The sequence below is a fragment of the Dipodomys spectabilis genome, unplaced genomic scaffold (genome assembly GCF_019054845.1).
Source record: "Dipodomys spectabilis isolate Male_0828 unplaced genomic scaffold, ASM1905484v1 ptg000197l, whole genome shotgun sequence".
In the NCBI taxonomy this organism is placed as follows: Eukaryota; Metazoa; Chordata; class Mammalia; order Rodentia; family Heteromyidae; genus Dipodomys; species Dipodomys spectabilis.
This window is the reverse complement of record NW_024870874.1, coordinates 14,878,578-14,893,705: the sequence shown is the minus strand read 5'-3', so window position 1 is coordinate 14,893,705 and position 15,128 is coordinate 14,878,578. Positions and strand designations below refer to the sequence as shown.

General features: G+C 39.5%; 1 protein-coding gene across 1 annotated transcript in view; it reads right to left on the bottom strand.

The window, feature by feature from the left end:
* The window catches only part of Snd1 (staphylococcal nuclease and tudor domain containing 1), a 446,694-nt gene that overhangs the window by 185,200 nt on the left and 246,366 nt on the right, over positions 1 to 15,128 (bottom strand). The window contains exon 13 of the mRNA XM_042695875.1: positions 13,233 to 13,343. Within this exon, the coding sequence (XP_042551809.1) occupies positions 13,233 to 13,343 (111 nt within the window). The remainder of the gene's footprint in view (positions 1 to 13,232; positions 13,344 to 15,128) is intronic.

Below are 15,128 nucleotides of genomic sequence, written 5' to 3'. Positions count from 1 at the left end.
TACTGCAGGAGTAGCATCTTGCATTTCTTTCACACCTAACAGCTGACACTGAGTACTTCCCTGGTCCCAAAGGAATTCCAAGAACACCTCTCCAAGCTGGATGTCAGTACCATTAGAATCAGCGTGCCCTGGACTAATTAATAGCCCAATCATCAGGATATCTTCTTACCAAGTCAGTAATGGCAGAATGCTATTCTGAACAAAGAGTTTGTAAGTTTTCCAAGAAATTAAAAGGATTTAGAGTGAGAACTTTTTTTTTTTTTTTTCCTAGTCTGAGGCTTGAACTCAGGGCCTGGGTCCTGTCCCTGAGCTTCTTTTTGCTCAAGGCTAGCACTCGACCATTTGAGGCACAGCACCATTCCCGGCCTTTTCTGTTTATGTGGTACTAAGGAATCAAACTCAGGGCTTCATGCATGCTAAAGAAGCACTCTACCACTAAGCCACATTCCCAGCCCAAGAGCCAATTTTATCACAATCATAAAATGGTTGTCATGTCAGGAATTCTTACCCTGGGGACATTAGTGAGCATCAGCTAGGATGCTAGGAATAACTATCTGTAAGTCACCTTGAAGTATATATGTGAATTTTCCTAGAGAGAAAAAACTTTCAACAGTTTCATAAAAAAAAAAAAAAAAAAAAAAAGAATTGCTTTCATGATAAAAAGATCTAAAGACAATAAAGTAATGGAAAGTAGAAATGGCATATGTTAGAGAGTGAAAGGGAGATGATGGGGCCAGGGAGGTGACAGTGTTAGTAGGTCAGGAGCTCCTAGCTGTGCTTCCTCATCTTTAATTCCCCTTGAACGCCACTGTCTTGGTCACTAGAGACCACAATGTCGCACAATTCTGCTTTTGTCTTATCCCCTACAGGTAGTACTTTGTTCCTTAACAGTGTTCACTTCACCATTTTGTCACCTTTTCAATTTAGGCACTTAGCAATTTATATCAAGGTAACTTCACAAATATTTTAAATCAATTCACTCAATCCTTCTTCATATTGCATACATACTGTTTTGATCCTACACTGCATATCACCACCATGACTTCATCAAAATTTATTTCATCATTTCATTACCCTATTTAGATTCAAAACAAAGACTACCACTCAGAGAAACTAAGTAGAAATCCTTATGCTAGACTTTCACGGGTCTTCACTTATGTGGTCCCAGTTTATGTCTTTGCACGATTTCCATATCATTCCTTCTAATTCAGTTAGGCCCATTTGCTCTAGAAGCCTTCCATGTAAGTTCCCAATTATGTGTGTTCCCTGGGGTTTTACTTCCTCTTGATCTTATCTGTCCCCTAGGTCTTTCACTGTATAGAAGGAAAATTCTGTCACATATCTGTAAACACAATCTTACCACAGTCATAAGATAGATGTCACATAAATATTTTGAAGCGGGGCTCTAGGTGAGCTACAGTTAAGATGCAGGGAGTATCTATGAATTCCTTTGAAATGATAGCTAAATTGCAGATGTGCATGTACATACATCCATCAGTTCAGAATGCAACTGTAAATTGTAACACACAACTTTCACTATTGATCTTCATTTCTACAGCTAGAATGAAGGCCCTTTGAGGGTTAAGATGTTGTCCTTAATGTTTGTTATGGAATTCTATGCCTCCATCAGAAAGAATGACTTCACCCCATTTCTCAGGAAATGGAAAGACTTGGAAAAAATTATATTAAGTGAAGTAAGCCAGGACCAAAGAAACATAGGACCCATGATTTCCCTTATTTGCAATAACTAGTATATGTCTAGGACAAGCAGAAAAGGTCAAAAGCTATGTACATATGACCATATAAGATGATGTTAAGGAAAATGAACCAAGACAGGGACACAAGTGGCTTTTGCTTTCTTGCTATTGTTTTTAATGTACTTATTATAATGTACTATGTGATTTTTTTGGTTTCTTTTGTATGTTCTTCCCCCATGGTATAACCCCTGTTTTCACTGTAATTGATTCCGGTGCCTTGCATCTGGTATATTCACTTTTCTAATTTGGGGAGGGGAAGGGAAAAAACAAAATGCTTAAATAGGGATACAGGCTGACCCATTGTAACAATGAGATGTATAAGACACTATATTGAAAACAAACTTTACAATTTGTGGTAGGGAGGGAGGAAGGAGTTGGGAAATGGGGAGGGAAGAGATGGTAAGGGAAAAAAAGGAGGAGGTATCAATGCTCAAAAGGAAATGTCCTCATTACCTTACTCATGTAACTATAACCCCTCTGTATGCTATTTTTACAATAAAAACATATTTAAAAATATTTGTTATGATATTAACACAGACCTATGTTCATAGCATTAGATAAACACAGGGCAATCCCTAGTTCAATTAAAATGTGATTGCTAAAGCTGAACAAATACATGCCTGGTAAACGATTATCAAACACAGAATGCTGAAAAGATTGCATATGGAAGACATGAACAATGGCAAAGTGACTGTGGGGCAACAAAATGAGGTTTGCTTCCTTTCCTAAATGTGTTGTCTGCTTCCAGGGCAGATGAAGTGATGGCCTAACCAGTGCGTAAGGAGCAGACAACCTCCAAGCATTTAGCATGGCAGCCCCAGAGTCCCCTGGAGCTGGAAGAATTGGGCAGTGGGAGGACTGGGGAAGACTAGGATTCTGACCACTCTAAACAATAAAACAGAACCAAGTGGCAGGAGCTGCTACCCTACAATAAAGGATAAATGACTCACAAGAAAGGAAAATAATCTCAACAGAAAAGGTTGAAAATCAGAACAAAGAGTGAAAAACTGGCTGAACCTCTAAGGCACTTCTCACCGCGTTTCAGGGCGTATTAATGAATATGGTGTTTTAGCTTGAGCCAAACACAGAGATCACTGAAACATGGCATCAATGAACAATTCCTTTAGCCTTTCAATAAATATACTGGTTCCTGGGCAACTGGAAAGTACTGTACTAGAAAGTAAGACATTGAGCAGGCACAGGTCCAGGTATGTGTTGAGGTAAGATTATATATACAGCTGAATTTTCAATGAAATGAGAATTATTGATAAGACAGAAAAGATGGAGAGCACACAGACTGCAAATGAGGAAATTGAGTTCTACAGTCAAGGGAAGTAGGCAGACTAATGACTCAGTATGTATTATGAGGCAGTGAAGCAAGTAACAAAGAACTCCAGGTCATCCTCTCATCTAAGACTAATATAAGTAAGAAATGAAGACACATGCTATTGTGCTAAAAATGACAATGGGTCTGCAGTGGCAGGAAAACAAGAGAGGAAGGATTATGAGCTCATGGCAGAGAATAACCTGTACAATGACAGACTAAACAGTTGCTACAGATACTGGTCCCACGTTAGGATTGAAGGACTATTAGTGCTATGCAGAAGTAGCCATTAGCAGTCTAAAAGCCACAGAAAGGTAAGATTACTTGAAACTGCCTCAGAGACTCTGATTTTATAGCTTTTACTGTCCTGATCACAAAGTCCATCAGAAAAAAAAATTATGGGAAACAATGATTCATAATCCTATTCCAAGATAAATCTCCCTTAATGTTTTTTGAGTGCTTATACACACATATCCGCCCACTTAGACTTTTAAAAAATGGCATCACTGTGGAAAAAGTTTTGTAGGCTCATTTTTATTTTACTAGGAACAACAGCTAAATGAACATTTCCCTGTGTTATTAATTTCTTCACATCATTTTTATTGTTTATTCAGTAAATCCATCATATGTATGCATGTTTCATAATTTATTCAATCCCCTATTGCTAGGTAATTCTGTGAATATAATCCTTCTACTATTATAAATACTGCCATGAGGAACAGCTTTTAGATAAACTGACAGGCAATTCACTAATTAATCTTAAGATAAATTCATAGAACTACACCGCTGGGGCACAAGGCTAGCAAGTATTTCTGTATTTGTTTTGCATATCCTTTCCCCAAGGCAATCAGATAGAACATACCTGGCCCTATGGATTCTTATTTATGGATAACCCTTGGCTTTGGATGCTCATTTCCTTATTCAGTCAGTCAGTCTGTCTGTCTTTCTGTCTATCTATCTATCTATCTATCCTTTTGCAACTTAAATTATGATTTAAATAATTGGGTTCCACAAGCAAATCTTGCTCACTGACATCAAAACTATGTATTATGAATACTTGCCACTATGACATGAATGTATAAATCAGTTACACATAATTTTAATGTGCCTTTTGACAGAGGAAAAGCAGCCCTTCTTTCAAATTTAGTAGGTGAGCAAAACTGATTGGAAAGGATTCACTGCCATCCTCCAGAGATTTGGTTCTCTAAATTCGATATACAGGAAAACAGAATGGGAAGTAATCTTTCTCAGCTTTGGGGTCCAAAGCAGGAGGGGAAGAGGTGTCAGAGGAAGCTTAAGATAAAATAGAAATGCACAAGGCAATTGATAAGAAATTGAGATGCAAAGAATCCTTACAAAGCAAGCAAGCTATGAAGTAGATTTTCCCTTTACAACCAGCTATAAAACTGTATGTCCTAATGTATTAATGATTAATTATTTGAATTATCATCCTCCTAAGAGATTTATAAGGATTGTAACAGAAGTAGGAAAAGAATATAGACCTTCTGAGAAACTCGGCTCTCAGACCCATTCAGCCAGATGACTTTGCAAAGGAGCCAAACCAAGCAAGCCCTACACCACTCAAGATGATTTCACATTAAATTAGCCAAGAGTTGGTAGAGCTACTCAGAAGGAATAGAATTAAGGAGGCACAAATGCAGAGTGGGAGAGAGGAGAAAAAGGAGCCAAGGAGAAAAAAAGAGCTTTAATGTATAGTAGACATCCGTAGCTTAGCTATTTCATACCTTACTCTCTATTACTTATAACCACCATTATTGACTCCAACAATAATGAAGACTGAACAATTAACCTGCTAAAAGACATACAACTGAGCTTCTTTTACAGTTGTGGCCCTCCAAGTTTTAGTGTACATCAGAACCACCTGAAGAACATGTTAAACAGATGAGGTGGGGAAAGGGTCACCTTAAGATTCACGTTTTAACAAGTCCCCAAAGTGGCACTGACGGTGCTCTATGAGAACCAATGGTTTAGGAAGTCAAGTTATAAGATATTCAAGGAAGTCAAGGGTTAAGTATTATCATTTCATAGTTACAGCTTATTTTGGATTAAAATGATATTAAATGATGGTCTTCAAATGTATAAATATCTTGTAAAAGAAGCAAGATTCTTTTAGGAAGAGGTCAGTGAGAAGTGTTGGTCACAGCTTTTCTGAATAGATAAAATTCATCACAGCTGAACATTGGAGGGACATAACAGCAACTATGACCAAGGTTAGTCTAGAAGAATTTCCTTTGATGGAAAACAACTAGCATAGACTAAGATTACAGAAGAAATTGCAAAGGAGATTTCTTTTTTCTTTTCAGTTAAAGTACATTAATTGTACAAGGGAGAGGTTCTTTGTGACATTTCACACATGTAAATACATCCCAATCAATCCCCCATCCCTTTCCCTATTCCTGTCTTTTTAAACCGCTTTCAGCAGGTCTATTTTCATGCAATGTAAACAAACTATTTGAACTACAGTCATTATTCATTCACTCCCCCCATGTTAGCCCAAGTCCCTCCTACTGGCCTCCTTCCCCCTCACAGAGCCTATTTCACTTTCCTGTCACTTTTTTTTTTTTAAGTGTATAATACCTGTTTCACTATGGCATTTCAGATGGTCAAATATTATGTTTTGATCAGAATAATTTTCTCTATCGCTCGCTTTTCCTGAATCCCTCCCTCCCCCAAACCTCTTTGGTTAACAGCTTTCATTGCAATTCTTTATGCCTCCTTCATACATAGTTGCAATGTATTTTCAAATTATTCGTCCTTTCCTTGTTCCTCTTCCCTTCTCCTCATTCTTGCGGATTTCTTATTGCCAGCTCATCATTTGCCCATGACCTATAGGAACTTCTACATAAGACTAGTACACAACAGAACAAACTAGATATACAACAGAACATGCAGAGCTCTTCTAACTTCACCCCAGAGTTGTGGTTATAAAGTACATTCTACTAACTTGCCTTATGTCAGAAAGAACCAGGGGGAGGGGAGAGAAGAAAAGAGGACGAAGAAGAGTGACAGATCCTCTTAATATCCTGAAGGAGAAAACTCTTTGGAATGAAGGCATTATACAGCTCTCCAGAAGTGGCCATTTGTGCTGCCTTAAATGCAGATTGATTACTGCTATTTGGATGTTGAGTGCATCATCTTTTCTGAAGAAAGAAAAAAGCTAAATTTCCCCACATTCAGCTGTGTCGTCAAATCACTTCCCCACACCAGCTCTTTGAATGCATTTTCCTGTTATCACATCCACTTGCAATCGCTGATCTACCCTATTCCCCAACAGTGCACCTCTTCTCCCCCCATTAGCAACCTCATGACCATGACACCACTCTGCAAGCCCCACACAACAGTGGGGCTTAACAAAGGGTTAACAAAAAGAAAAGCCCAGGATGATGTTTAAGAGAAAAGCCAGTCTGCTTTCTGCGTGCTGGTTTCCAACCTGCACTGGTATGAAGTAATGCAGCTGGGTGAAGAGGGCAGAAGATAATTCACCTGACTCTTTCTATGATGCTTGAGCTAAAAAAATCCAACAATATCCTGGTGCTATAGGAATCTACTATTAAACAGTGAAGGGAAAACTTCAAGTAAAAGCTCTGTTTTTAATACTATTCAATAGTTCTAGTTTTATTCAAAGAGAATTTTTCTTGTTGAGGTCATTAGATTCAAAGTGAGAAATCTTGGTTTATTTAAAGGTGTACCATTAAACTATTGAAAAGAAAAGAACAGAAGCTGAACAGAAAAGATGAATTTCAGGGAGATACTCTCATGGGAAAATTTAATAGAAATGAAAGATGGAATAAAAAAGAAGTAAGGCAAGCACTGTTAATAATAGTGGAAAAAGGAAGGGCTAAGAAAACAGGTGAGAAAAAGGAAGAAGTAGGAAAAATAGCAATATCCAAAGGTACTATTAAAATTATTTAATGCCTGTCCTTCTGAGATTGCATGCTTTGTACAGGGCTAAATCTATTATCTTTTTTGTTCACTACTATTATTCCTAGTACTAGGATCCATGCTATATACTCAAGAAAATGAGAATAAGGAGAAGAACTGAATGCAAAGCCATCACATGCAAGACAAAGCAGCTCTGAATAGGTGATCCTCACAGAGGAAAGATCTATCTGCAATCTTGGAAGATGGATTAACCCATGTCCCTACACTATGATAGGACAGCTCAGTTTTTAAAGTTTCAAACATACAAACAGTTGCTGGAAACACACACACAACTCCCTACTAGTTTTCTCAATGGATTGGTAAAGAAATAAATGAAGCTTGCTTCCAAGTTCAAATGGGGACAACCCAGTATAAATTCTTCATTTTAAAAGGAGTTGAAGCTTTGTCTTTTCAGTTACTTTGTTTTGGCAGAGTTGAAGATCAAACCCAAGATCTAGGACATACTAGGCAAGCACTCTACCACTGAGTTATGTCCTAGCCCCTAAGGTTATATCATTTAATTTAGCAATAAGAAGTGCAGAGAATAATGTTTATATTCTGTGAGTAATCTAGATATGGATATAAGAAGCTCCATCAGAAGTTTTTCACTTATAAAATGTTATGGAAAAACTTGCTTTGTCAGAAAACCACTAGTGCTGCCTCAGGTTAGGTCATAAATAGAAGACAAAGAGGAATTCCTTCCCAGTGGTAATAAAGACACTTCAGTTAAAGCAGTAAAACATGTTTATAAGTGATGGGTATAAATGTATGGAAATTGGAAAGACCTCTCTGCTCCAGTAATTCTATCACCAGGAGAAATAACCAATGAAAGCTGTATCCTTCTTACTAATGCACAGGAAAATGGCTTAGGGAAAGAAGAGTCACCAACAAGTATCGAAGCTATGTGATAGAAATGCCAGCATAGTTTTCCCAGAGCTTCAGGAAAAAAGCCTACAATAAGAGGACACTGTCAATCACACTGAAAAAGGCAAGGATTGGATGCTTGTGGGGTTTGGAGTTTGGAGACGCAATAAGGTAGGAACACTAGTTTAAAGACAGGGTTTGCTCAAACAGAGGGGACTGTAAAGGAGCCAAAGCAGAGCTGAGAAGAGGGCTGGCTTGTGCTTGCCTCTCAGAGAAAGAGAACAACATCACAGTTTTCTGAATCTTCACTGAGCCAGGCAAGAAACTGAATAAGAGTGTCTAGCTTTTTATTCTCCTGAGACAACCTTAACCTCCTTATGTATGTCTAGAACGAATCACTTAAATCTTCTCCATACAGCTGCTTCCTCAAAGTCAGGCTGGGGCATTAATGTCGTGTGTGTGTGTGTGTGTGTGTGTGTGTGTGTGTGTGTGTGTGTGTGTGTGTGTGTGTGTACACACCTTATCTTGAAGTCATAAAATCTTACATTAAAAGGTATCTTGAATGAATGAAGCTTTGAACTAACAGAACTTCTTTTTTCTTTTTTTTCATGTAATAAGCCATAGCTTCTAACCGTTTCTAGAAATTCTTTAAATGCTTATTTTTGAGACAGGGTCTCTAGATGTAGCGCAGGCTGGCTTAAACTTTTAACCCACCTGCCTCAATCTCCCAAGTGTTGTGATGACAGGCATGGACCAACCATCATGCTTGGCTAAAGTATTATAGTTTTAAAGCAAGTGATGGGAGAAGGCTCATGTTTGCATACCTAAAGAAAACATGTCACACAGCCAGGCATCAATCTGACTCTACTCGCTATGAGCTTGTCTTTGGTATCCATGCCATGTTCAACAAGAACCTACATGGAAACCATTTAGCTCCATTCTGGTCTCCCCAAAATCAAAATACATAGTATATGAGGTATTTTTATAGTTCTTCAGAAAGGACAGTAAGTCCTTATAATGATTCACTCTCTTAGGAATACCTCAGGTATAAGACATTCCCCAAAGGAGTAAAAAAAAATCTCTGGGAAAAGTTTAGAACACATATCCAGACTAGGACTACAGCAGACCAGTGAACAGAGAAATACAGAAATAAGATGAGAATTTAGAAATGATGGAAAACCAATCTGGGAATTAATCATTAGAATCATTCAGAAAAGAAATGAGGTGTTATATTCCCTCAGGATCTCATAGGATGCCTCTAAAATGGGGGATCAGATCCAGGGGTGTCACAGAGAAATGTACATAAAGAAATTGTCAGCTAATTTTCAGCTATACTTAAAACTTCTTTTGAAAAACAAACAAACAAAAAAAACCCCTAAACCCAAAGACAAACATACTGAAGCTCTCAAAATCCTGGGACAAAATCAACAGCTTTTCAATGGAGCCCATCAGTGAAACAAGGCCTGAGAATATGCAAGCAAATGCCAAAACCTTATCTTACTGGGACACAAGGTAATGAGGGAGGATATAGCTGATGATAGACAACTGAGCTAGAAAGGAAGGCTGCCGTTGAGGAATTAATGGCTTATTTATCCTTTAAACAAAAAGATGTGGTTTCCTCTAGATGAGCCAGGTAGAGACATAATGAGGGTTTTCCATAAGCAGACATCAAAATGAAGACACCTCCAAGGGTCAGCAAACCAATGAGAACTGAGCTGTAGAGGTGGAAAAGCTGCTGGTGGTTATGCTGGAAAGCAACTGGCAAGCTGTACATGAGTATTCTTCATTTTCCTATCTTCTCCCAATGAGTACCTAACATAGCACTCCCTAAGCTCCCATCAAATCATGAGAAAGGTTGGCAGATCTTTATGCCTCCCCACCCCAGCCCCAGCCTGGGGAAGTAGCTGCCTCAGAGCTCTAAGAAAGCTCATCAACTCCTAGACAGGCAGCTGAGCTGACCTGCGAAGTCATAGAAGTTAACAGGCTGCCCTTTCCCTAAAGCTTACCAATGTTTCTCTAAAAGGATTAATGGCCAAGCAGTGCACTGGAAAGCAAAGTCAATGGAAGAGCACTCTGTACCACTGCTGATATCACTAGCGATAACGAGAGAAAAACCAGTGACCAAGGTCAGGAGCAGGAAAATCTGTTGGAATTGGCACCCTTGTGGGGAGAAACTAATGAAAACGATAGCCTTGCATGGTCACCTTCACCCAATTGAAGAGTTTCAGATTGAATAACTGACACAAATGCAGCAGATGTTATTAATTTGGCCTTTGCCAAAGCATTAGACACAGGAGTGCAAGAAATTTTACTTGGGAAATTAATTCAAATTGGCTTGGTTCAGTACACAATTACTGAAGATTAAAAAGTGGCGGAGGGATGATAAACAAAAGACAGTTAAGTGACAGTCCATGCAGTGAGAGACTTGGGGTCAACACCAAAGCCTTTCTTGTTGAGGGGCTCTATTCATGGTCCAGTAAAGGAGTAAACAATTCACTAATGAGATCTGCAGAGGATGCAAAGCTGGGAGGTAGAGAAACTGAATTGACAGGGTCATCAAATCACAAAGCAAGAGTTCAATAGGAAAAAAAATGTAGCTAATCTATCTAGGGGAAGAAAACCCTAAACTCAGATAATGTTCGATCCATAGGCAGAATGAGGAGCAGCAGAAGCATGTAAAAAAGTTCAGACATGCTGTAACTTAGTGACAGAACAAGTAAGAATGCTAAGGGGACGTGAAGAGGGTGCCAGGGAGAGACAGAGTGCATTAACTCGAAGGCAAACTAAAATAAAGCAGTGTCAGGAGACAGGTGGTCTAGGAAAGAGGTCAACTTTATTTTTGAAAGAAAAAAAAGGCCATTCTGCCTTCAAAATCCTTTTTAATGGGCTACAAAACCACCATCCCTACTGAGCAGAAGCTCTTGTCTTTCTTGGACTTCCCTTTTCCTGGCTGGGGGTTAGCATCTACAAGATGGCATAGGGCCATCATCCTAGGGTTCTCTGACAATAATGTTCCAAAGGAAAACCCACTCACAGTGCAGGTTGGCTGTTTCCCCAAATTCTTTATGAGGCCTGTACTGCCTTAGGGCAATGCCTCCTGGCTTTGAGAAAGCGTTAATTTCTCTCCATTTACTCAACCTGCAACAGCGCAATGACCCTGAAGCCAATTTTTCCACCATCAGTCTGAAAGCAATGGTTCAACAAAATTATCTCTAGGCAGCTCACTGCTTTAGCAAGCAACCATCTTGTTATATTACTTCAGCACAAAATCGGCACTAAAGAGGTTGTTTTCTTCTTAAAATCTAAATCTTCAGAAATTTCCCTATATAGGTGTACTCATTAAACAACACTCGTAACATTCCTCACACCATGGCTATTTCTAACAACATAATAAGAAGGCTGTTTCTGGCTTCACTTTTCAGAGCAGCTTACCTGCCTATCAGAATTAAATATTTAATAGTGCCACAGTAAAAACAAGCACAGGATATATGACAATGCATCGCATTCCGTTGTGCTGTTCAGTGTTTCTATTACTCTGGAAATACCTCACCTGAGTTGCTATCAGACCAGGATGACAAGCTGACCATGGGCCCACACCATAAGTCCCACCTGTTTAGTGAGGGGCTAGTTAGATGATTACACATTATTAAGAAAACTATAGCCACATTTTTGTCATCATGTGTTCTTTAAGCTTACCTGGATTAGTAGTGACACAGAAAGGGAAAGAAAGGAGTATTATGAGGAAGACTAATTACCAATCTATACCACATTATTATTATTATTATTTTATTATTATTACTACTACTACTATACTGTTCTTATTATAGCTTTTTTGGATGTTGTCTTTCCATGTATATGAGGCTGGCCTGAAATTCACAATCCAACTGTCTCAGCCATGCACCAGTGGCTCACGCCTGTAATCCTAGCTACTCAGGAGGCTGAGATCTGAGGATCACAGTTCAAAGCCAGCCCAAGCAGGAATGTCCATGAGCCTCTTATCTCCAATTAACCACCAGAAAACCGAAAGTGGCACTGTGGCTCAACTGGTAGGGTACTTGTCCCTTAGCTGAAGAGCTAAGGGACAGTGCTGAGGCCCAGAGTTCAAGCCCCATGACTGACAAACAACAAACAAACAAAAAACAATTCCCCTGCCTCAATATCTTGAGTGTGGGGATTATAAGCATGCATTACACTTTGTTTTTAATGGCTACTAAATAAGCCTTAAATAATCAAAGATGTAAACTCTTCATGCTTAATAATCACTTCCTATACAAAGCATATGGAAAAGTCCAAAACAAAGAATCAAGAAGACACAACGGGCTGGCTGACTTATTTCTTAGGTGACATTCTGTAATACATTCTATAGATTCTCTAGCCTTCACGAAGTGCAATGTGTTAGAGGTAAATGTCATATATCAGGGGCAAAGTTCTGGGCCAAATAGCAAGAAAAATGATACTAATGACCAAGTGTGAAACTCATGCCTTTTGTAACTGTAGTGTATAACTTGGCAATGACCAAATTCTAAGTGGGTCCTGAGGTCACAAAAACAGCACTGAGCAAGGCAAACTCATGGAATCAGTTGGAAACAATGGACATTTGGTTTAGTCCAAGTAGCTGGTTGAGTTATTCACATGTGCTCAGTTGTAAGTAGCTCAACTCCTGCTGTTTCCCAGGAAGTCTAGGAATCACTCAGCCAATGGCACCACAGTGACAAAAGTGTCTCTGAGCAAGAGCCTTGAGGAATGTCAACAGCAAATCACACTGCGGAGCAGACTGCAAGTCCTTGGGGCAACCAGCCACAGAGATGAAGGACAAAAGTAAAATGTCACAAGGCCTCTCATATGCTCTCCTGCCAGCTGTCAGAAGTGCTTCAAACCAAAACTCATTTCCTAATAAATGTTTTCATTTCCTTTGTACATGACAAAAGGTTTCGAGGTGACAAGTGGGAGAACTTGGGGGAGAGCCCTCTGAAGGTAAAAGACCCAGGCAAATGAATTACACACATAAGCAGGGTTTTCCTATTGGTTCCAGGAATGGTGATGAAGATGTTTGCTTTAGTGTGCACATCTGTGATTCCTTTTTAAATATCAACACAGGGAGATTTTACGTATGTTGAAAAAAATGGATGTTCAAGGGTACTTAATGAAGGTTAGAAAGCAAGTTCTGAGTGTGCCCTTCTGGACTTCATAGGGTGGAAATAGGAATTAAAAAAAGGATGCAAGCTCTAACAAAACATGTTTTTCTAACACATTCTGCCCAGGTACAAGTACAATAGTGAAACAGGAGAAAACAAAACAAAACAGGGCTGTAGGACCCAATGTGTTTAGTCATTTTTCAAACTCACCTGGCCTCTGCAGCCAGCAGTTCATCATAGTGTGAGGATCTCTGGTCATCATCCTGCCGGTATCTGATCACTGTGGCTAGACCTTTGCTGACAAGAGCCTCAGCGATGTTTCTGCAACAGGAAAGATAGGTCAGTGAGCACTAAAGGTGCATATGGGGCTCAGTCAACAGAAATAATAACAGTTAGCACCTGGAGGTCTTAATGCATTCTGGCAGAGTGAAGGAGAAGCCAAGGATTTCAAGACCAATGAGTTGCTAAGCTAGAAATCCAAATAAACAAAGATGAACCACAAACAAAGTTCCCTACCTCAGCACTTTCCTGGTTAGTACAGTCAGATGCTATATCAATCCATAAATAAAAACTAGCAAAGAATATCTGTAAAAAGCCCACATCAGGCCAGGCTATTTACAGAATGTTATAAACAAGCCACTACCCTCAAGAAAAGTCTGCTCTAAAATATCAGGCACATAGATAAAAAAAATGAAACACATAAAAGCATGACCTAAATTTCTCAAAATCTCCTTTCTATACTAAACTGTAACTAGAAAATGTCTTGTTTTACTTTGGCACTGTTAGAGATACCAGTTTAACATAATAGTCAAAGTATGTCTCTTCTCTTCCCAACTCTGGATACGTGTGGTTTCCTATCCGAAGTGAGTCTGGAAGAGAGCCACAAATGAATAGGGGGGTTGGCAGGAAGGAGGAAGGAAGGAAGGAAGAAAGGAAGGAAGGAAGGAAGGAAGGAAGGAAGGAAGGAAAGGAGGGAGGGAGGGAGGGAGGGAGGGAGGGAGGCTGTCTTATAGAAGAAAACCACAAGGGGAAGGAGAAAATAAAAAAGTATAAAACCTGAGATGACCAGTTTTGGAGCAGTCTGCCAATGAGACTACAGAAGACCTCATATTAAAATCTGACCTGAAGCACTTCTTGCATATATGGAATCTTTTGTTCACAAAAATAGGAAAACTGCTCCCACTGGGAATGAGGGTGCTTCTGTAAGTTGCCTTCAGCACAAAAGAGGAGAGAACAAAAGATAATGCTAAGATAACCAATGAAGCGTATTTGCATGGCTCCTCTCCAATCTGGAATGGGAGCACGGACACAAACAGCCAATTGTAAAATTAAATTGTGAAAAAATTAACTATAGCAAATGCTGGAAAGCAAGAGTCATGATATTATTGAGTGAGAGTGTTGGTTATGTCTTTCTTTGTATCTGTCATAATTACACCAAAAGCCCCACTCATACCATCTGGTTCGTTGCCCTTTAGGGAGAGGGTACGGTAAGCAATAGGCTACTTTGCCATATGCTATGATTTAGAACTGCTTGAAAATGTAGTTAACTCTTAACACACTAGTGGTCCCCATAAAAATGTCATGGGGGCAGGGGAGGGGAAAGTACAGGCAACTGGATTAACTAGCATAGCATCTCTTCTTTGTTTAAGCCATTTAAGGGCTCTATTCATCTAACCCTAGGAAAACAGGATTTATTAAAGAAAAAAAATTAGCTGGTAGAGAAAAGGAGGAAAAGATGCTATGGCTGATTCTCTTCCATTATGTGTCCCTCTACTGTCTGTTTATCTACTGCCAGCATGATATTAATATCTCTAAACCGCCACGGAATTAGCACTTCTCAAAATCCACTCCCACAAAGAGGCTGCTTTGCTGGCCACCCTGTCTCCTGAGTCACTGCCTGAGCGTGCTGGCAAATGCTGTCATTATCACAGAGTTGTGTTTGGCAGCCCAGAGAAGGCAACAGCCCCAAATCAGCAGATGTAGATGTTGATACACGGTGAGGATTTAACTAAGGTTGTCACCAAGGAGCCCTACCCGGGCCAGAAAGAGGTTCCACCCACCAAAGAGCTAGTGAGACAGCCAGGAAGCGGGGAGGGGGCGGGGAGA